Here is a 22,110-nt window from a genome sequence, read left to right as displayed (position 1 = left end):
ACAGCGTATATTACTTTCTAAATCATGAAGGGTTTTAAGAAATACCCACAGTAGTGGCTGCTGAGGAAATAATCTCCTTTATCATCCTGAGATTTTTAATGTGCAAGTGTCCTATCAATTTATTTAGTGCATAAAATGGAAGAAAGAAAGAAAGGAGGGAGGGGGGAAGAAGGGAAAGACTGGGATAAAGAAGGAAGGTATGAAGAGCAAGACAAAGAGATAAACATTATCACAATGTTTTTTGTTTCAAAATAGACTGCTGTGCGATTACTGAAGCCTGGTTTGTAGACATTTTGTATTCTTGTCCAGAGCCTTGAGGAGGGGAAGGTAATGGAGTTTCTGGAGTAGCTGGAAAAGAATTCATAAAGAATTGTGCATTTTTATATTCTTGCCTATTCTGCATACATATATACATACTACTGCCCCAAATGGATGTTCTTCTGCATTTGGCATGCTCGGTAAATAGGACATTATCAGAATTTCTCAACTTATTAAAAATTGTTCATGTGAAACCAATGATATATCAGAATGGTGCTGAATTGTTAAAATTAGATTAAATTCAAGTCAAAGTCTCTTATATAACATTGTTTATAAGTACCTGTTTCTAATGTACAATTACTTTAATCTAGGAATGATGATGAAATAGCTCTATGAGCACTGACAGCTCACCAATATAATTAATATTTTAATCTCTAACTTTGAAATGTTATGTTAGAAGGCTAACTTGCAATTACTTACAAATCTGTTCTGCATGTACAGGAGTAGACATTGAACTTATGAGGATAGTTTGGCCAGTTATTGGATCTTGGGCTAAATGAGGATGTACTGGATGATGCAGATGACTGGCATCATTAGAAGTACCTGCAAAAATACATGAGCACATAGCAATTCAAAAGAACATGTTGTTGCCAGCAATTTATATTGCAATAATTACATTTCTGTAGAGCAAATATTTTGATTGGCAATTTGAATAATTGCTTCTGGGTATTCATTAAACAATTTAACCAGACTTGAACCACATTAAGCACTATGTTTATTTGCACAGTTTTGACTGCAGTAACAGTGGATTTATTTAAATATTTGCAAGGGTTCTGCAATCTACCTAAGGAATCTGCTCCCAGTATAACAACCAGCGCAACTAAGTAAAAGCAACAGGTGATAGTAGTAGGCACTTCTCTTTTGAGAGGTACAAAAGCACATATTAGCCGACCTGAAGCATTCTCTAGAGGGGTGTGATGCTTAATGGGCATTTGTATCAGGGAATTAAGTCATCAGGACACTATCAAGCCTAGTTCAGTTCACTGACTATTATCCACTGTTTTTGTTTCATGTGGGCACCAGTGATAGGAGTAATAGGAGCAGTCAAAAGAATATCAAGAAAGATTACAGAGCCCTGGGAGTGGCAGTAAGGGACTCAAAAGCAAGTAGTTTTTACAGTCAAAGGAAAGAGGTTTGAAAGGGCCAATCAAATCTGTTGAATCAACAAACAGTAACACGGCTGGTGTCACAGACAGGGGTTTGGCTACTCAGACCATGAGATTCACCTTGACAAACCTGGCCTCCTATGAGATTCATCTGTCAGAGGAGAGGAGAGTGTCTTTGTTAGGAGACCTGCATGGATAAGCAAGGAGCCCCTGGAAGAACTCAAATAGAAGAAGGAAGTATATGGAATGTGGAAAAAGCAATAAGCCACATGGGAGAAATACCAGAACATTGTCAGAATATGCAGGGATGCAACAAGGAAGGCTAGGATCCATGTGCAAGGGATATCAAGGACAACATGAAGGGCTTCTTCAACTACATCAGAGAGGAAGACTAGGGAAAATGTGGGTCTGCTGCTGAATGGGATGGGTGTCCTTGTGACAAAGGATACAGAGAAGGAAGAATTACTGAATGCTTTCTTTCCTTCAGACTTTATTGCTAAGGCCAGCCCTCAGGAATCCCAGGCCCTGCAGACAAAGAAAAAGTCTAGAGAAAGAATGACTTTCCATTGGTTGAAGAGGATCAGGTTAAAGGTCATTTAAACTAACCTTATAACCACAAATCCATGGGCCCAGTTGGGATGCATCCACAAGTGCTGAGGGAGCTGCTGGATGTTATTGCTAAGCCACTCTCCATCATTTTTGAAAAGTCATGGAGAACAGGGGAGGTGCTTGAGGACTGGAAGAAAGCCCATGTCACCCCAGTCTTCAAAAAGGGCAAGAAAAGACCCACAAAACTACAGGCTAGTCAGCCTCAGCTCCATCCCTGGAAAGGTGATGGAACAGTTCATCCAGGATGTCATCTCTAAGTATGTGGAGAAAAAGAAGCTGATCAGGAGTAGTCATCATGGATTCACCAAGGGGAAATCATGCATAACTTACCTGATAGACTTCTATGATGGAATGACTGATTGGGTAGATGAGGGGAGACCAGTGGATGTTGTCTACCTTGACTTCAGCAAGGCTTTTGGTACTATCTCCCACAACATCCTCACAGGCAAGCTCAGGAAACATGGGACAGAAGAGGAGCCAGCGTGGAGGACTGAGAACATGGATGGATGGCAGAGCTCGGAGGGCTGTGATCAGTGGTGCTGAATCTAGTTGGAGACCTGTAGCTAACGGTGTCTCACAGGAGTCAGTACTTGTTCACTCTTGTTCAACTTATTTATCAATGATGTGAATGAACGGATAGAATCAGTGTATCCACAACAAGTTTGCTAGTGCTACAAAACTGGGAGGAGTGGCTGATTCATCAGAGGGCTGTGCTGCATTCAGAGAGAGCTGGACACACTGGAGAGGTGGACTGACAAGAACCTCATGAAATTCAGCAAGGGAAAGTGCAAAGTCTGGCACCTGGGGAAGGACAACTCCATACACCAGTACAAGTTGCTGGAAAGCAGCTATGCGGAGAAGAGCCCAGGAGTCCTGGCAGACAAGCTAACCATGAGCCAGTGGTGTGCTTTTTGGACAAGAAGGCCAGTGGTATCCTGGGGTGCATTAGGAAGAGTTGCCAGCAGGTTGAGAGAAGTAACCTTCTCATTCTACTCAGCCCTGGTGAAACCACATCTAGAGTACTGTATCCAGTTCTGAGCTCCCTAGTACAAGAGAGTTATGGAGCTCCTGGAGAGAGTCCAACAGAGAGCTACAAATATGATTAGGGGACTGGAGCATCGTTCTTATGAGGAAAGGCTGAGGAAGCTGGGCCTATTTAGCTTGGAGAATAGAAGGCAGAGAGGGGATTTTATCAATCTATATAAATATCTTAAGAGGGTGTCAAGATGATGGGTCCAGTCTCTTTGGTGGTACCCAATGACAGAATGAGAAGCAATGGGCACAAACTGAATCACAGGAAGTTCCATCTGAATATGAGGAAAAATGTCTTCACGGTGAGGATGAGTGAGCACTGGAACAGGTTGCCCAGAGAGGTTGAAGGGGATGGGTGATACCTTTTCAGGAGATATTCAAAACCCTCCTGGACATAATTCTGTGTAATGTGCTCTAGGGGACCCTGCCTGAGACTGGCATGTTGGACTAGATGATCTCCAGAAGTCCCTTCCAACCTCAAATACTCTGTGAGTCTGTAAATTCTGTGTTTAGATATCCAGCGATGACTGAGAAAAATACAGTAAAATCAAGTTGTAGGACTGAGGGAACAACATGAGCAGCCAAGACTTTAGCCAACAATTATATGACCCAAAGCTCAGTCGTTGTCACAGTACTCACAGTACTCACAGTGCTTGCTTACATCATGATTCTCTCAACATCCTTGTATGCTAAACTCAACAGAATAAAACATGGTAAATTTGAGAGGTTATTATCTTACCTCCCAGTAACATTTCTTGAAGTAAACTGTCAATTTTAACCATTCCAAATAGTTTAACCAACTGTATTTGCTCAATCATTTGCCAAGTGATGCTCTGGAGTGTAGGCAGTAGAAGCAGAAGTTCTCCAAATCTTCCTCGGGAGTCATATTGACGGTCATTGATATAATCCTCTAAACTTATTTGGACTTGGAACCGCATGTTCTTAATCTTTACTGGATTACTCAAGCCCTTTGCATCTGAAAAAACAAACGGACAACAAACAAACAACAACAACAAAAAATATGAGCACTTGCTACATGAACAAAGATTATTTTCAATATAATCTTAACAAAATTAATAATTGGCAATAATTCTCAAATATTTTCAAATATGTACCTGGGTCAAAAAACACAATTGCTTTCAAGCAAGCGTATTCATTGTCATCTATTTGAATTTCCTGGAAGGGTCGAACTAGTTCATCTAGAATCCGATTTGCCACTCGACTGATCTCTACTTCAGTACTGTTGCGATGGATTATGTAATTGTTACCTTGGAGAGAAAGAAGACCAACATGTTGATTGATATAAAGATTTAGATGTAACATAATACATGAGGAACATTTTCAAAAGTATTCTTCATTTTGCTTAATCAAATTGTTTTTTGTTTGTTTTTTATTCAATAGCTCTCCATTATATGATACAAAACTGTTATTTTGCAAATAATTACAGCTCTCACCTAGTCAATAAGCTGTGTGGATGAATATGGCAACATGTGTAGTTACTGTTTAGTCTACAGGACTAAGATGGACATTTGAATGCATGAACGTGGAGGAAGCAGGCCTTTATATGAAAGATAAATGCAATGTAATGCAATGTAATCTAAAAATTCTTCCTCCTACATTACAATAACATATCCCAAGCTAAATGATCAGGATTTGTCCATGGACAAAGAAAACTTCTTTCACAGAAGGCACCAGGAATGCTTCTTTATCCAACAGATGATCCTGTTATTCCTACTAAAATGTAGAAGCATCAGAAAATTTTCAGTAAAGAACCAATTTTCTCTGCTCTTATCATTTTAAATTTTGATATTGGGTAAGTGACCATTTTTGGTATCTTCATTCAACTTCTGTGCAGAAATGATCTAACATAAGTAATGAGAACAGTGGGAAAAACATAGAGCTTCCAGAAGCCACAAAGCAGTTTTTGAAAGAAAAACGGATGATTATATCACAAGAGATCTATGCCAAAATGACTCATAAACTATATAGACATCTACTTCTAGGCATCGGAAATACGCCTTAGAGCTTCAAATTGTTTCTTCTTTTTGTATATATGCTGATTCTGGTGATGCTGATTATAATTTTCTGTTTATTTTCTCATTATTTGTCCTTATTACTTACTAATCCTAACGAAAATGTAGATATCTCATTTTTATTTCATTAATTTTGTCAGTAAAACTGCAGCTAGAGAAAGAAGCTACATCAAGGAAGTCATTTGTATAGTTTCTAATTTGAAAATATCACTGGTGCCAGTAACATCTCCAGAGCAATCTCTACTAATATCTTTCTGTTGCTTTAATGTTATGGTATGTGTGAAAGTAAATTCAAGATGATTTAGAGCTATGAAAAGGCAGTCCCAAAGAGAACAAGTAGCAGAAAACTTTCTTGTACCACGACACTGATAAGTCCATATTCTTCATAATCTTGACACACATCAACATTCCAAGAAGACCTACATGCTTTCTCACAAAACAGCCAAAGTACTGCGCATATTCAGCGAGACCATTTTGGCAGGGTGCACTTGAGACTGCCAGAGTACTGTGTCAGACAGTGCTAACATGTCATAATCCAGGTCATTATGCACACAGGCACACATCTCATCATATGACTGTGCTTCTCTGTTGTGTGAATGAATGGAAGACATATTTCCACCATGTGACAATGCCCCTTTATCCATGGTCTCTTTATATAACTCAGAAAAGGTGACCATCAATAAGTTTGTCTCATGATTTGTTACACATGCGATACTCCTTAGCATGCCATGGATGTACCTGTCTCCCACACAACAGGGGACAAAAGGATTGCTCTTTACGTGATGAACATGTGATGACTGTCAAGGCAGCAGTGAAAGACCTCTTGGGAAAAATAGTTGCAGGGAAGAAATAGTTACAGGCTAGAAAAGCTAGCCTGTAAGATCTCTGTCTAAAGAGCTCTCAGGAAAGTGCCAGATAAAGAGTTTTCATGAAAACTGAAATGACTCTCTTTAAGAGACTCCTCTCTTAAATGGTTTCTTATGTGTTTTGGTTGTTGTTTTGTTTTGTTTGTTTGTTTGTTTTGCTTATTTTTAATGGAACAAAGATGCCAGAAATATTGCTAGTATAAGGAAACAATTTGCTAGGAACTCTGAATTGTTTCTCATATCTGATCTTTATCCATGTTAATCCACACAAAAAAATGTCCTGCTTTTGCTAAAACAGGACATGTGATATTATGTCTTTAATAGCTGTTTCGCATTCACAGAATGTATAGCTTTAATTGTGCCAGAACAGTTGTTCCACTCAAGTGATTACATGGTTGCTAGTGTACTATAACATCATTGTTATTAATTGAAATAAAATCAATATTTACCTAAAAGTAAAATGTCCTTATACCCCATAGACCGTTTTGCTGCTCCAAGCAACAGGTGTTCCCCAGCATGTGCTCTTAACAGGGCAACCTTAAACAAAACAAAACAAAACAAAACAAAACAAACAAACAAAAACAAACAAACAAAAACAAGTAAACAAACAAAAAACAGCAGATTCATTAGAAAATAAAGCAAAACTTCTAAAGAGGGGAAAAGAAATGAGGATGCATATTACCACAGGTACATTCAGCTATAGGTACTGTTAAGATTCCAAGATACAATGTAAACTAAATGAAAAGACCTTCCATTTTGTAGCACTGAATTAATAACACACTATAATTAACTTGTAATACTTTCTCACTTCTAACCATTGGTCTAGATTTTAAACTTACAGCTCCGCAGAATACTTCTCAATAGTATTTTGTACTTGCATTTCCTAGTGTTTATTTTATTATCAAATTTTGCTCTGGAATTATAAATTGGTACTAAAGACTCCAGTGGGTTGGAATGAACTAAGGTGGTAAATTTTGCAGTATTGCTCTTTCATTTTTATCACATTGAACCAATAATTTATGTTACTTAAAAGAGCTTTTTTCCCCAACACAGCCAGATATGCTAAAATATCTGCTACAGTCAACAACAAAGAAACCTGATTCATACCAGAAAGGCAGTTCAAAATGTGATCATTACTTTACTCTGTCACATATTTACTCTCCTTTTTAATGTTTGCTCGAAGCACTGACCTCTATTTCCTCACAGAATTTGTGTCTTTGCATGCAAGTCTTTTCTTATGAACACAAGTCAATACTTTATGGGTAACGTAAAGGAACACAGCACCTAGAAATACTTAATGTGTTAAGACTTGACAGATTCTCAGTAGAGTTAACTTATCCACATTGACATGCTCCATGGTTTGACTCCAAGATCAAGAATCATTTCTCCCAAACTACTTGATTTGTTGTTTTTTGTTTTTGTTGGTGTTTTTTTTTTTTCTAAATACTTTATAAATTATATATATATAATAAACTTGATTTATATATATATACGTAAATTTGATAATTTACTTGATAAGTAAATGCACAATGCCTGATAGAAAGAGGTTATCACAAATGAAAATGTGGCATTTGTTTTAACTCCCAATACATTTGTCATTGTTTTTCTAAGGTACTTAAAGTTCAGGAATATTTCCCAGACATACTCTTTGAGCACTGCAAGGGTGTTTTCAGTCTTAAGTTATCTCTTATCTTTCCACACAATATATTTTTTTCTTTTTAAGAAAACCAATAACTTTTTAATGATGCCTGATCCTTTCCATATTCTTTCATGCCATCTAAACAAGTTAAAAGCAGCAATATTTATTGCTTGCTTTTGTTGCCCTTATGGAACCATTGTATTTAAAGATCTAACATTATTTTTCTCCCTCTTTTACATGAACAGATTTTTAACTTATTTCAGTACTTTGAGCATGTGCACACACATATTATGTGAGTTTACTAAAGCATCAAGAGCCTACTTTGGAGGGAATCTTCTGTTGCCTGAAACAACTCCATATACCTGGGAAAGAGTATACCAGCAAATGAGCTCAGTTTGAGTTTCAAACCGAAGGATGAGCTAACTAACCTTCTTCATGGGACTTTGTTACAAACTGAAAGACTGAAGAGGCAAAAAGAATTTCTTAATGCCACTTCCCAGAGGCATTTTCAAGCAGAATCAAATGTCAGTGGACTGGAATCAGGAGATCCTGAGCCATGAATTCGCCTACTAGCCAGGCGGCCAGTGAAAGGACTGCCTACATGAAGACAGTTCTAAGTGTGCCAACATGGCTGACTCTGAAAACCACTAAACATTAGGTGTATTACAGATGTGATGATAGGTCAGACCTCTGTCACATAAAAACCCTGAAGAACCCATCAAGGTCTCATGATTTTTTCCCCACACTCTTGTTATATACAATATAATTTGAGTACATTACATCATATGAAATATTACTTGCTATAGAATGACATAAATACGTGTTTGGCAATTACTCGAGATTCTGATGACTTTTTTTTTTTTTTTTGTAAGGAAAACATGCTTCATATTAAATAGCAGAATGTCTTAAACCATATTATAAAAAAAGATGGACACAAAATAAACATTTTGCAAGATCAGAAAAAAAAAAAAATGTTCTTTTTTTACAAGATTTTTTTTTTTCATTTTTACATTCAGCTTGGTATCTCCTTGCAAAACAATGCAGAAAGCACAAAATACTGACGGATGTATTGGTTTGCTGAAGACTTGATTTCTTGATTTAAAAGGCTGAAGTCATATAAATTTCCTCTATTTTTGTGGTGGTAATGTTATAAAACTTAAAAAATAAAGGGGGGGGGGGGATCTAATAACAAACTATTTGATCAGAAAAAAAAAACAAAACAAAACAAAACAAAACAAAAAAAAAACATGACCGTTTACTCATAAAATTTAAAAATCACAGAAAAGACACAACAGTAATTAAAGTTCTCTCTTTGGTTTCCTCTTGTACCTGGTCATCCAATGGTAATTCACAGAAGCCTGGAATATATTTAGCCCATTCTACCAGGACCAAAAGTTGTTGCTTCATAGATTCACAGACATCACTAATACCAGCAATTTTCTTAGAATTTATGTCAGTGCTTGCACCAGGACTGGAGATTGAGATCTGGACATATTGAAAGAAAAAATTAATAATGTTGAACTTTGTATAATTGAATTTATATGACAGCTTAAAAGCATAGTAAAAAAAAAAAAAAAAAAAAAAAGTTGGTTGTTGTTGTTGTTGTAGCTTTGTTTTATTGTTGCTCCTTTTTTCCTCTGAAATGGTTATCTTGTTTTAGAAAAATGAAAGAGCTCATAGAGACAATAACATTAAGGGCAAAGAAAAAGAGAGATAGAGGGAGAGATAAAGGAGAGGAGAGGAGAGGGGAGAGGAGGGGAGGGGAGGGAAATACTGTATGAGGCCTCTGAATCTGAGTTTCACCTTCTATTTAACTTAGGAAAGCATCCTCAGGAAATCTGGTGATTTGGTTATAGCTGCTGCCCCCACCCCAGTTCCAAGATAAGAAAAGATTGTTTTATTTTTACATAGCTACAAATTTGAGGATGCTGGATGCTATTTGCATTGACTCCTACCATATTCCCCTCATTTGCAGATCCATGTTAAATCCCCCATTGGGATCCATGGTAAAATACCGTTTTACTTGGTGGGTCAAAGGGAGTTGCACTTCTGAACTAAAGCCCAACACTTCCTACATAATTCACTAGCCTAAAACCTTGAAAACAGCTTAGACAGTAATGGCTGTTAACCATCTGAACATTACTTCTCAGGGGAATACAGCAGCCAGGCAGGTGAAAAAATCCTCAGACATAATTCAAAGGCTATCATGTAGGAAAAACATTAGAGACATTGTCTCTTTGTAGGCAGACCATTTATGAAATCCCTGCTGTAATCATGAATCCATTTCTGGTATCTGTTCTACAAAAACAAAGTTGAAAATACTGAATAGCATTCAGGTAAGAACTACCAGAGTCATTCAATCTAGAAAACCCACAGTACAGTAAGAGAATAAAGAAACTCAACATTTCTTTTTTTTTTTTTTTTTTCCAGAAAAGAGGAGTCTTGATCATGATTCAAAAATACCTACACAGGAAAAAAAAAAAAATGTTTTGATAGCAGGATACTCTCTGATCTACAAGAAAAAGACATAGTAAAAAAGACATCCACCAACCAGTTGGTGGGAAGGACCACCAAAGAGGGGAAAGAACAGGCAGTTTAAATCATTAGACTTATCGACTCATGAACCTGATACACTCTCCATCCTTTAATCAAAGCGATACAACTTCATAAATTACACCTTCTAGGAAAAAATATGGGCCGTGTTCTGAAATTACTTTGTGAACTTCTGTTGGGGATTCATAATGAACTCCTAGGTTTGCATCTCTTTACAAGGACATGAAGCTGTGAACTTTCCTTTTTCTATTTCTTCATTGCTTTGACATGCCCCTCATTTCTGGGGTTCAACATGGGAGTCATCAACTTGATGAACATGACAATATGACACTATATCCCCACAATTCTGAGAAGCGTCAGTGACTCATATCTTTACTGATATGAGAATCTACCATGTCCCTTTCACAATTACATGATCCAGAAAGCTTCTCCTGTAACTGTGAGAAAAAACATTTTACTTGGACAATTTGCCCTCATGAAGCATATTAGGGGACAAGACAATTTATTTTCCCTATTTTAATATGAAAATTAAAAAAAAAATGGAAGAATGCGATCTTCTTCCTCATTTTCAAAGCTGAAGGACTGAGCCAATTATTTGTGACACTACCTCCATTTCCAAGTCTCTTCTCAGGACTGAATTCATCTTACAGGCCCGTTTGATTGAGGAGAAAAAAAAAAAAAGGACTTGAAGGATATCACTTTTCCGTCATGTTAATGTCACCTCTTGGTCTTTGAGGTGACTTTCATATATATCTTCATACGTGCTTGGCTTATTGGGAGAAATTCTCTTCCACTACAACAAGTAATAAGTATAATACATTCATATGTATGCACAAGATGATGTTTTAGGACAAGAAGCTAACAGCTGAAAAGAAGTTTGTGACAGAAAAGACTCAGGACATGATTCTGTTTAAGATAGCTCTTATTTCTGGACTGCAGGTGTCAGTTGGAAATGATTAAGGGAGTAACACACACACAAAGCACAATAAGCAAGTTCAAAGCATTACCAAGGAGGTAAAAATAGGTATATTTTTATACTGTATAGTATGAAAGGTAGGAAGGTACATTACGTTCATCTAGTCTGCCAAGACATGCAATATGTGCCAAAGACTATCACCCAGTAATTCCTGCATCAATTCTTTACAGACAGTTTCACCCTAAGAGAGATGCTGATAAAGGATGAGATTACAAAACATTTGGGGATGTATAAATCATTCATCATGAAATCATAAAGGTGGCAGTTAAATTCTAAGTAAGTTAGTAAGAGGTGCAAGAATGCAGAATCAATGACCATGATTTATCTGAGTTGCAGAAAAGGACTGGAGACTGTTACAGTCAGTAATTGACTGAACATGGAAAAAAAAGAAAAAAAATGGAAAAAAAAAAAAAAGGAAAATTAAATTCAGATGAGACAAATAAAATTTAAAAGTGAGATATGAATAGACTACAGTTGGAACACTTTTGTTTGCTGCATTTATAATGTCTAAGGATATTAAAAATGGGATTTTCAAAAGAACCTAAGGAAATGAGTGTCCACACCCCTTTGAAACCTAATGGCTTTGGACAATTTTTTCCCTAATTTTTCATGAGAAAGCCAGTCTCAAGGATAGATAGATGCCACAAGCTGCCTGAGACAGCAACTGATTTAAAAGCAGTAAGAACCATAAAGCTTTATTAAGAAAGGTGCCTAGGACATATTGTCCTGGACAAAGTAGAATTTTTTATTGACTTTGCTTTAAGAAGGTATTATATTGCTGATTCTTTCATTAGGAAGTCGAAGATGGGTGCATTTTGCAAGTAGGAGAAAAAATAATCTTCATTTAATACAATGAGAAACTGAAAGTATTTAACTATTGCATAAATGTTCTTAAAATCAGGAAATAATTTTATGGTGGATCTCAGTACCTGACGGGAGAGTGTCTCAGCTTGTGACAGTGTGCTAATAGATGGAATGTTGCAGCCATCAAAATTGTTTCTTCTTGTACTTATTCTGTCCCTTTCGTTTTGTACAGCTGTAAGAAAATAATTTGTCTCATTTATTAACTTGTAGACATTACCATACAATATCATTTCAGAGGTTTACTAGATAAGCATAAGAAACAAAAGATACGACACTCAAAAAATACTTTCTGCTTTTAGTTCTGTGTAATGAGGAAAGATGACAATACCTGTTCATGGTCCTTATTCATATAATGAAGTTTGCCTGTAAAACTAAATATAACTACTTGCATCTAGATACTGAATTGCTAGCACTTTTGTGACTGTCATTATTAAAGTTAAATATATATATATATATATTTCTTCCTTTAGAACATATTCTGTCATTTTTTTTTTATTTTACCCACTTCAGTAAATGAGGCTTTATGACAATGGTAGAAATTGACACTTGGTACTGCTGAATAGGTCAAGAGGCACCACCTCTGACAAAATGTCTGAGTGAGAGGAAATATGAAAGTCCTACTCTTGGATTTCTGTGAAAAATCCTGAAACAGAATGAATGGCTAAATCCTCTAGTAATGTAATTTAATGGTTTAAATCTCATGCTCCTCAGTGAAAATGAATTCTTAGCCAGTTCACAGAACATTAGCTAAGTACAAAATATATATAATGTATTTTAAAAAGCAAGAAAAAACTTCCAGGAAAGTAAGTTCTGTCTCATGGTGTCTTAAAAAAAGACAGTTAAAAGCACTTTGGATAAGAAATCCTTAATTAGTACACAGAAGGCTCAGGAAGCAACAAGGCTTACTTTTGAATTCAAGGAAGAAAAGAAAATAAAACTCCCAATCAGATTTTTCTAAACCCCAGACCATGCCCAAGATTAGGCCAAGAAGGAAAAAAAAAAAAAAAAAAAAAGAAGAAAAACAATAACAACAACAAAAAAGAATGATACTGATCAAAATCTTTTCATTGCACAAGGGATCTCATCATCTTTTAAGAGCAGTAGCTTTATTTCCAAAGATATGTTTGCTGTTTTGTGGGAAACAATCTACATTACAGAATTTAGAAGTAGTACCAAAGGCTTCAATAAAAAAGAAAGTAAATAAATAAAAAATCCATACACTGAATAGTTTTCAGGGTTTATCTGAACAATTCACACAGTTTATTCCTGAGGTGTAGTAACTTTTTGCCAAGGACATTCAATGATGGGCCTTTTATTAAGGTCACAATAAGAAATGTTGCACAGTGATAAACACAAAGTGCTAAATGTTTGTGCAGACGTGAAACAAACAAACGCAAATAGCATTTTTTACAAGAATGAAGAATAAACATTCACTTTGGATCTCTGCAGCTTAAGTGCTTAAAATAAGGTCAAAATAAGGTTAGCAATGATTGGTATTAGAAAAATAGTATGTTATTCTGACAATCACTAGTGAAAGTCACTAGCAGAACACTTTGATTTACATAGGTAAATGATTCTATTTGCTCTTGTGTATGTATAATTTCTGATGGACTGGATTGTTTGTCTTCCTAAAACTTTTGTTCAGACTCCATCTGCATATTAAGTGGGAATATTTGCTCAAAGACGGCTTGTATAGCCTCTGCCAGCTGAAGCCCTTTTTCACTTTCACACTGAAAGAGAGAGTCGCTGAAAACAAGCTGAAAATACATCATATAGACTATATTACAGTTACAATATAAGATTTAACCTGATGGTGTACAGAGGTCTAAAATAGAATATGAGTAGTGAAATTTACAGTTTAGTCTTTTCAATTACTTTAGTAAATTGAAAAATTTCAAGCCTTGAATAAACATGGCTCGGACACAAGTTAAAAATAAAGTTCTGCAGGTAGTGGGATCAGAAGAGGCAGAACAATGTAAATGAGACTAAAAGTTTTGAATAGGATATATCTTTTCAGTTCCTAAACATAAGTCAGCAGCATGTCTTGTTGTGGTGTCAGCAAACCATGCACTGGGCTCACCAGTATATGGGAGACACTGGAAAACTGGGAGGTGTCCAGTGGAGGGCTATGGTGATGTAACCCACAGGCTGTCCAAGGTGAAGCAGGGAAATGTGTCTTTGTTTATATGGCAGAGGACCAAGGTGGAAGTGGAGGTGAGGTTCTAATTTTTGTAGAGAAATTCTTCTCAGATGCACAGTGAAAAGACAAAAGGTGATGGACACTACACTACTTGCAATATAATACATTCCAGTTAGATATGAGGAAGAAAATGATAATGAGGGTGGTCAAGCACTGGGAGAAGTTGCTGAGAGAGCCTAAGAAATCTCCACTATCAGGGACTGTGTAAACCTGGCCAGACAGGGTCCTTAGCAACCTGACGGAAGCTAGAAGTTAGCCCCGCTTTAAATGGGGGCCTGGACTTACAGATGTCCCTTCTGAGGTAAACTGTTCTTTAATTCCAGTTTTTGAATGTCTGTAAAGTTCTGCTTTTTGCAGAAGTTTTACAGCTGCTATGGACTTGAAAGTCTCCCCTTTTCTTCGTTTTAGATTGATGATATATACCCAACATTACTAATTTTATTAATTAAAATTTCAGAAGATTAAACTGTGCTCCACAGAAATTAGCAAACCCATTTCATATATTCACAGCACTATTCTATTTAGAATATTCCCATGTGTTTGCAAGGAAAAAATTCTTTTTATCTCATACCACAACTTGATCACTAGCAAAGAAATACTACGGTAAAAATGCACACACACACACACACACACAAAAAAAAAAAAAAAAAAAAAAAAAAAAAAAAAAGCCTCATATTAGGAAAGCTGTGTCTAGACTAAAGCTAATATAGACTAGTTACAGTACAGGAGAGCCATGTGCTCACATTGCAGACTGGCCTTCAAGTGGACATACCATGTTACAAATAAAACAGGTTGCAAAGAGTATCACAGCAAACATAAATTTTGTGATGAAAGAACCATTTTAACTGCTTATTTGAACCAGATTAGGATGTCTTTTGCCTCTACATTATAACTGGCAGTGAAGCAACAGGCCCAACAACCTGGTACAAGAATTCTCTGATATTCTTACTGCTTTTCTTTTGCTATTGCTTTGTAGTGATCTAATCCTTCCACTTCCACAAGAAGATCACTGGGATAACCATGTTTCTTCATGTCTGCCATGGAGATGCCTAAATAAAAATCTTCCCATACACACGAATGAGAACCCCAGTGAGGTTAGAAGTCTTTCTGATTATGGACACTCTACTGACAGTTACCTCTATTAATCTCATCAGTACTTTTTCTCTCAATTTAACAAAGCTTCCTCTTGTTTAAATGTTTCAAACATCAAAAATTAAGGGAAAAACAAGTAAATTGGCACTGTAACTTCAGTAATGTAGAAACAAAATCCTAGATGTGGATTTTATTATTCAAATTTGGTTAAAAAAAATAAAAATTTGAACTAAAATCTCATGCTTTGAATTTTTCCAGGCATACAGCTCAATGTTTAGAAATTAATACATTTTAGTGCCAAGATTCATGCATTAAACAGTTTCAGATTTACTTTAAACCTATAATGTTTTCTAATGCCCAAAGTGTTAAAACTTCTTACCTACCTGAAAATTAGATGATGCATATGTCACCTCAGTATAAAAGCAATTCTCCATCATTCAGGCACTAGAGCAGACTTTTCTATTGAATTATTCTGCTGTTATGTTTTTTAATTTTGATCAAATTTTAGAACACATTCAGATTATTTCTCTTAGTATATCAAATAGTAAATGACTATATTACCTTCTTTTTTCATTCCTGCTCGAAAACATTTTTTTAAACGACAATATCTGCATTGATTCCTCTTGTCCTTGTCAACAACGCATTGTCGATTGAATCTATCAGATGAAAAAAAAGAAAAAAAAAAAAAAAACAAAAGATAAATATACAGAGCATTAACAAAGCACCACCTTGATTATGAAAACTAAATAATCTGTCCTGACAGAATAATGTCTATAATCACTTTTTATATGCATTTTTTTTCCATTAGCCAGTCTTGAGAGGCATTTCATACCTCCTTATTTTGTAGGCATGTGTGTGTGTATAAAGTGTGTATTGGAATGGACAAGTGTAGAAAAATTTGGAGTTATGTGCATTATTTACACCTCAGTCTACTTGTAAACTAAGCCAGCAACTGCCTATACAGAAAGGTGGTGGGTAGGGGAGGGAGGGTAGGAAACCTACTAATAGGAAAAAGATGGGACAATTGATGTAAATGTCAACTGTTACAAGCACGGAGGAGCCCATACCTGCAACACTGGTACCTTTGTCTGGCAGAGTTTACTTTTTCCAGGAAATACCAATGAACAAGTTGTGTCATTACAGATGACAACTTAAACAGGAAATGTGAGAGAAAAAAAAATGAATACCACAATAAAATAAAGACATGAGGAAATGCACAGAGCACTACAAGAAGAGATTGGACTGTGCACTTAGTCACACGGTCTGAACTTTTGGGTAGACCTGTGCGGTGTCAAGAGTTGGACTTGATGATCCTTAAGGGTCCCTTCCAACTCAGGATATTCTATGATTCTATGATTCTATGATTCTACAAGTAAGCTTACCTAGCTTTCTCATTCACCCTTACAGATAGATGTACTTACAGAGAATGGATATGAGATATCCTCTCCTCTCCATTTGTTTTTGCCTTTTTGTTGTGCATGTATTAGATAAATCACAGATAAATATATAAATAGATGTATGTTTTCCAGAGCTCTGCTTGGAGTCAGTTATTGTCACACCATGTCACACCACTTTGGAAGCATGTCTATGACATATCAATGTAATCTACTTATAAGGCAGATACTTCCTTATAAGAAAGCTCAGTGTTCAAGGAAGAGCTGAGCAAACATTTCCAGCAATAGCTTTTAGCATTTCCAGGCTATAAATAAGTTTTCTGCTACTGATGTATCTAAACTCACAAAGTACTCCTGTGCATGACTTAAAACTGGTATATTACAGACTTGTGCATGCACAGAGCAATTCCTCAAATATGGTACACATACCTCCAATATGACAATTTGGGCAGCTAAGCATCCAAATATTAGGAGATTGCAATTCATACTGACAGGGGGGAGGGGAGTGGAGAGGGGAATTGTCACTAAAAGGAGCAGTGTGTCACCAAAGTGGAAAGATGTGTAGATGTGCTTGAACTGTCTTCAGAAGACTCATAAATTCTATTCAGAAACTGCCTTCTAAGGAACAATTTTGAAAGAAAAAACAAAACCAAAAAAAAACAGTTAAGAATCACACTTTCCACATTACCAGTGAAGAGACAAGAAAATATATTGTTTTCTTCTTTCTTTTTTTTTTTTTTTTTTTTTTTTAAGGAGATCCCTTTCTGGACATGGTTCAGGGCAACCTCTTCTAGGTGTCCCTGGGGGGTTGGACCAGATGGCCTCCAGAGGTCATCCAGAGGTCAACCTTCCAACCTTAACTATTCTGTGATTCTGTGATGCCTTTTATAACCATAAAAAAGTAAGCTCTTTAGTCTTTAGTAATACAATGACAATTTTTTTCTAGTAGAGACAAAAAGAATATAATTCATAGCAAAAATAAATAAATAAATAAATAAAATTTTACATGTTACAATCACAAATAATAATAATTAAAAAAAAAAAAAAAAAAAAAAAAGAATTTACGGTGTTACAGAAATTTCACCTCAGAGAAGCCATTTATAGATAGTCCAATTCAGTAGTCCTGAGTGGAAGGTGTTTTTTTTTTTCCAAATTTTGAGAACATACCATCACTTACATACTCCATTAAAATGTTGTTTAGAATTCCTTCAGATAAAGCTGAAATACCCCTTACAAGTTCTGAAAATTCTGAAAAAGTCTGAAAGTAATTTTTGGTACATTCATTAATTTGGTGCATCTAGAGGAACTTCTTTAATACCTGCATGTATAAACATGATTTTTCCGTATACTTCGTCTGAAGAATCCCTTGCATCCATCACAACTGGAAGCACCATAATGTTTTCCGGTTGCTCGGTCTCCACATATTGCACAGAGACTGCTGACTCCACTGTCAACAGTATTCATGTTGACTGCTTCACCTGAACTATCTGAGGAGAGGCAAGAACAACATATGTAGTTACAGACAAGACTTTCAACAACGACTCCATGACCAATTTATACTTAAATTGAGGGGTTTTCAGGTCTTTTCTCTTTTAATTGACACTTGCTATTTATTTACCACAGTACGTGTGATTATATCTGGTTGTCATTCTGATGAACACTTCCAAATTGATAGAGTCAGATTAGCAGAATTTATGAAGCTCACAACAGAAATAATTTTATTCCAAACTCTATCCAATTGAAAGGGGTTAAAAATTAAAGTATAACTTTGTAAGTATAATTACACATATGTTCTAACTAACATGATGAGTAACTTTGACATTGACTAGTGTTGCCTACTTAGCTGGCAAAGATATATACTGTCTTCGTAGTCACAAATTATTGCCAGCTCCTATCATATAAAGAAACAATTGCATGCATGACATATAAAAAAAAAAAAAAATATTTGCATAATAAATGATAAAATGAATGTTAAGATGACTTGGTTTAACTTCCTTGAAGAAATTTCCCAAAGGAAGACTTGTGTAGACTTTACGGTTCCATGAGAGATTATCTACATATGATTAACATTTAGTCACTGAATGTGGTAAACAATACTGAAGAAATTTACCTTAAAACAGAACAGTCATATTTATTCTCTTTTGAGTCACAAGGTTTAACAGATGTTTTCTGAGTATGTTTCTAGTCTTATGAAAGGAAAACTGTTTGCAGTATGTCTTAAGCATTTGTAGTTATTCAGTCAGAGAGGAAAGAGTTTCACATTACTTAGATATTCAAGCCTGCATTAAAAACTCAAGTACCTCAGTTCATGAAGAATGGTCAGATTGAAAAGTAAAACTATTGATATTGATAAATATAATTTGTCATGTCATAGTGGATCCATCTGAAATGTATTATGCAAACATATAATATAATTTTGCTTGTGTTCCAAGGATCTTAAAATTTAAATCGATTTTTTTAGACAAAGAGAGAAGAAGCACCAACTTTTCCTGTTTTACAGAGATGTGTTTGATGAAAATTATAAAATGCTCATATAAAAATAAGAAAGTTAACAATTCAGTTATATGAAGAACTTATTATTTTAAAATTGGGTTTGTTTGACTGGAAAACTATTTTTAAAATGGTTTACAGAATAATTTAGCTGGAGAAATATAAAAGTTTTCTTTGTAAGCTATTATATATATAGTATATATAGTACATATAGTATATGTATATGTTTATAAAGAATAAAATTGTATCTCTTTGTATGTGCATGTATGTGTTTGTATATAGACACATATAGACACATAAAGAGAGAGACGGAGATACTTGTTTTCCTTGTTATTATTCTGAAACAAAATATCTGTGAAATCGACCTGATTTTGTAAAATTCTCAGATTTCAACAGAACTGCATAATCTGTCTGAATGTGGACAGTTAACATTCTCTGAATAGTTCTAATTAATGAAGTTTCAAAAATACACATATGAAAGTTCAGAAGAGACATTCTGTTCCAGACTAGCACTGTAACTCGAAGTCAAACTTTTTGATAAATTCTATCATAAAGCACATAAGCTTAGCTCAAAGCAAATGCTAAACAGAAAAGGACTACATTCAATAACTAATAATTGTCAAACTAATCATTTACAGTGAATAATTTAACTGTATCACCAACACATAATGCAACACAGCATAACCTCCCTAATCTGCTTTCCCATTCTATGTAACATTAACAGATCTGAAGGGTGCAATTCAGCAAAACACAAATGACCAATGAAATCACCCATATTGAAAGAAAAATCAGATAAATCATCTAAAAGTTACATAATCATTGTTGATAGCTTCAAAATCATTTTGGCAGTGAAGGTTTAAATGAGTAATGAAATCACCTATATTGAAAGAAAAATCAGATAAATCATCTAAAAGTTACATAATCATTGTTGATAGCTTCAAAATCATTTTGGCAGTGAAGGTTTTTCTTCCTAAATCAATAACCAAATCTACTTTTCTGTTTACTAAGAAATTCAAATAAAACTTCAAGCTCAACAACAAAAACTAACTTGGGCTCCCTATGGCAGGAATTTATATATATAGGAAATGCAGGTGCTGAATATTTCCTGTAAATCACTAAATATTTGTTTTGCCTTTTAACATATATTATATTTCATGTATATTACATACACTATAATATATACACTATAACTATGAATTATGCTTTATTATAAAGCTAAAACAATTTTTTAAATACATTAGAAGATTTCGAAAGTCATTTTAGTTTAGTTTAGTTTAATTCACCTGACACTTCACTTTAATAGTCTGAGATTTCCTATTTTTCTCATCAGTGTTAAAAGAAGGCAGAATTAAATGGTGTGCTTTCTATTTCAAGCATAACTGACTGGTTCAATTTCTAAAAAAAAAAAAATTGCATTAAAAAATTCCACCTAGAGTAAGTAGAGTGGTTAATGCTATATTAGCCAAATACCAATGGGTTTTCTCAGCTAAACTGTACCCTGTAGAAAGCCAACATGATTTAAAATAATCACTCTCATTCACAGATACATGTATCTAGAATGGTTAATTAATATTTAAATAAGTAAAATATTAGTCCAATAATTAGAAATTAGGCATCAAGAAGCAGTAGACTTTTTATTTATTTTTTTTTTTCACAAGCCTCTGGACAATTTTGTACTGTCCTCATGAGTGTTATATACAAAATAGACTTCATGTCCAAATCATCAATACTAGTTATTCATTTGTCTTACAGCAAATAAAACAACTGCTGAATACACCGTTTTCTTCCTTTGACTAACTGACTGATGACAGTTAGTTCAGTTAGTTTATTACATATAACCTCTCGTTTATTTCCCTTAATGTTAAAGAATTATAATATTATTAACTTAGAGTTAGCGATGAAGTGTAAAAGAACAGATTTGTAGTTTGAAAACAATCCCCAAAAGCTCCATAAATAAAACATTTAGCTACCACCCTATAACATTACTAAACTTCACTTTTTCTGCTAACTGTCTTGATTTTGCGTCATGGAACAGAACTCACCATTGCCATTATACAGAATCTGCATAGTTTCAAACTCCAGAGCAGTATACGTTGGATCTAAAACTTCACTGTAGTTTGCCATTTCCATGTCTAATATTGGTTCTGAGAGCCTCATCATTCAGTGCAAAAACAGTGAAAAAGCTACTCAAATGTACAACCTTTCCATTCTGTTTCACAGTGATTGATAATCCAAAGTTAACTATAACCGTGTCTCTTGCGTGCTGCAATGGGAGGAGCTGGAAAACTGCTTCTGCATGCTATATTCTGTCTGCATTTTTTTTTTCTTTTATGATACAGTGCAACCCTTCTGATAATCTTGGAATGCTTTATGGAATAACCTTATCAGGAGTTGCACTGGCTCCAATTCTTCCGTGAACCCAAGTACATCCAGGAAGCTTCCTATCTCTTACGACCTTCTACACATTTTGTTGTCAATTTGCAGTGTAAAAGGTCCTAAACAAACCACACTTGCTTGTAAATGGATTGCATGCCATTTTGCTCTCTCTGTTCTCAACAGTAAATAAATGTGATATGATTATGGACTATGCTGAAGCCCCATATATTTATCGTTATTTAAAGAAAAAAATATACCTATTTCTACAGTTGTTATTTTTTATATATTAACAATATTTATTTATTTATTATTAACAGTGACAACAAGCAACTGTGTAGGCACACTTAACCAAGACCTCAAGCAACACAAATGCTACAGCAAGAAAGGAAACCTTAGAGATTCCCTCCATCACATCCTGTGTCGTAATGGCAGCAGTGGATCTTGCACAGTCTTAGGTTATGATGAAAGCATGTTGTTTTCAAGTAACATTCAGAGACACAAGAAAAAATATAATTCACCTTCTCTAAAAAGAAGACAGAGATTTTAGGTAGGTCCACTGCTC

The 22,110-nt window shown here is 35.2% G+C and overlaps 1 protein-coding gene across 1 annotated transcript; it reads right to left on the bottom strand.

The window, feature by feature from the left end:
- Positions 1–229: 229 nt before the first annotated feature.
- HNF4G (hepatocyte nuclear factor 4 gamma) lies at positions 230–21,332 on the bottom strand. Its single transcript, XM_032182637.1, has 10 exons — positions 21,215–21,332; positions 18,001–18,169; positions 15,850–15,944; positions 12,062–12,168; positions 8,933–9,088; positions 6,414–6,501; positions 4,181–4,333; positions 3,805–4,041; positions 739–861; positions 230–348 (listed from the first exon to the last, which is right to left on the bottom strand). Exons 1-10 carry the CDS (start codon positions 21,330–21,332, stop codon positions 230–232), a joined length of 1,365 nt encoding a protein of 454 aa, XP_032038528.1.
- Between the last annotated feature and the right edge of the window lie 778 nt (positions 21,333–22,110).

This window comes from Aythya fuligula, chromosome 2 (assembly GCF_009819795.1).
Source record: "Aythya fuligula isolate bAytFul2 chromosome 2, bAytFul2.pri, whole genome shotgun sequence".
NCBI lineage: Eukaryota > Metazoa > Chordata > Aves > Anseriformes > Anatidae > Aythya > Aythya fuligula.
This window is presented reverse-complemented; position numbering and strand designations above follow the sequence as displayed.

Coding starts and splice junctions, on each gene's coding strand:
- HNF4G (XM_032182637.1), bottom strand. CDS start 21,332: ATGATGAGGCTCTCAGAACCAATATTAGACATGGAAATGGCAAACTAC. Junction 6,502..8,932: donor AATTACCATTGGATGACCAG/GTACAAGAGGAA, acceptor GTTTTGTTTAAG/GTTGCCCTGTTAAGAGCACA. Junction 4,334..6,413: donor TAAGGACATTTTACTTTTAG/GTAAATATTGAT, acceptor TTTCTCTCCAAG/GTAACAATTACATAATCCAT.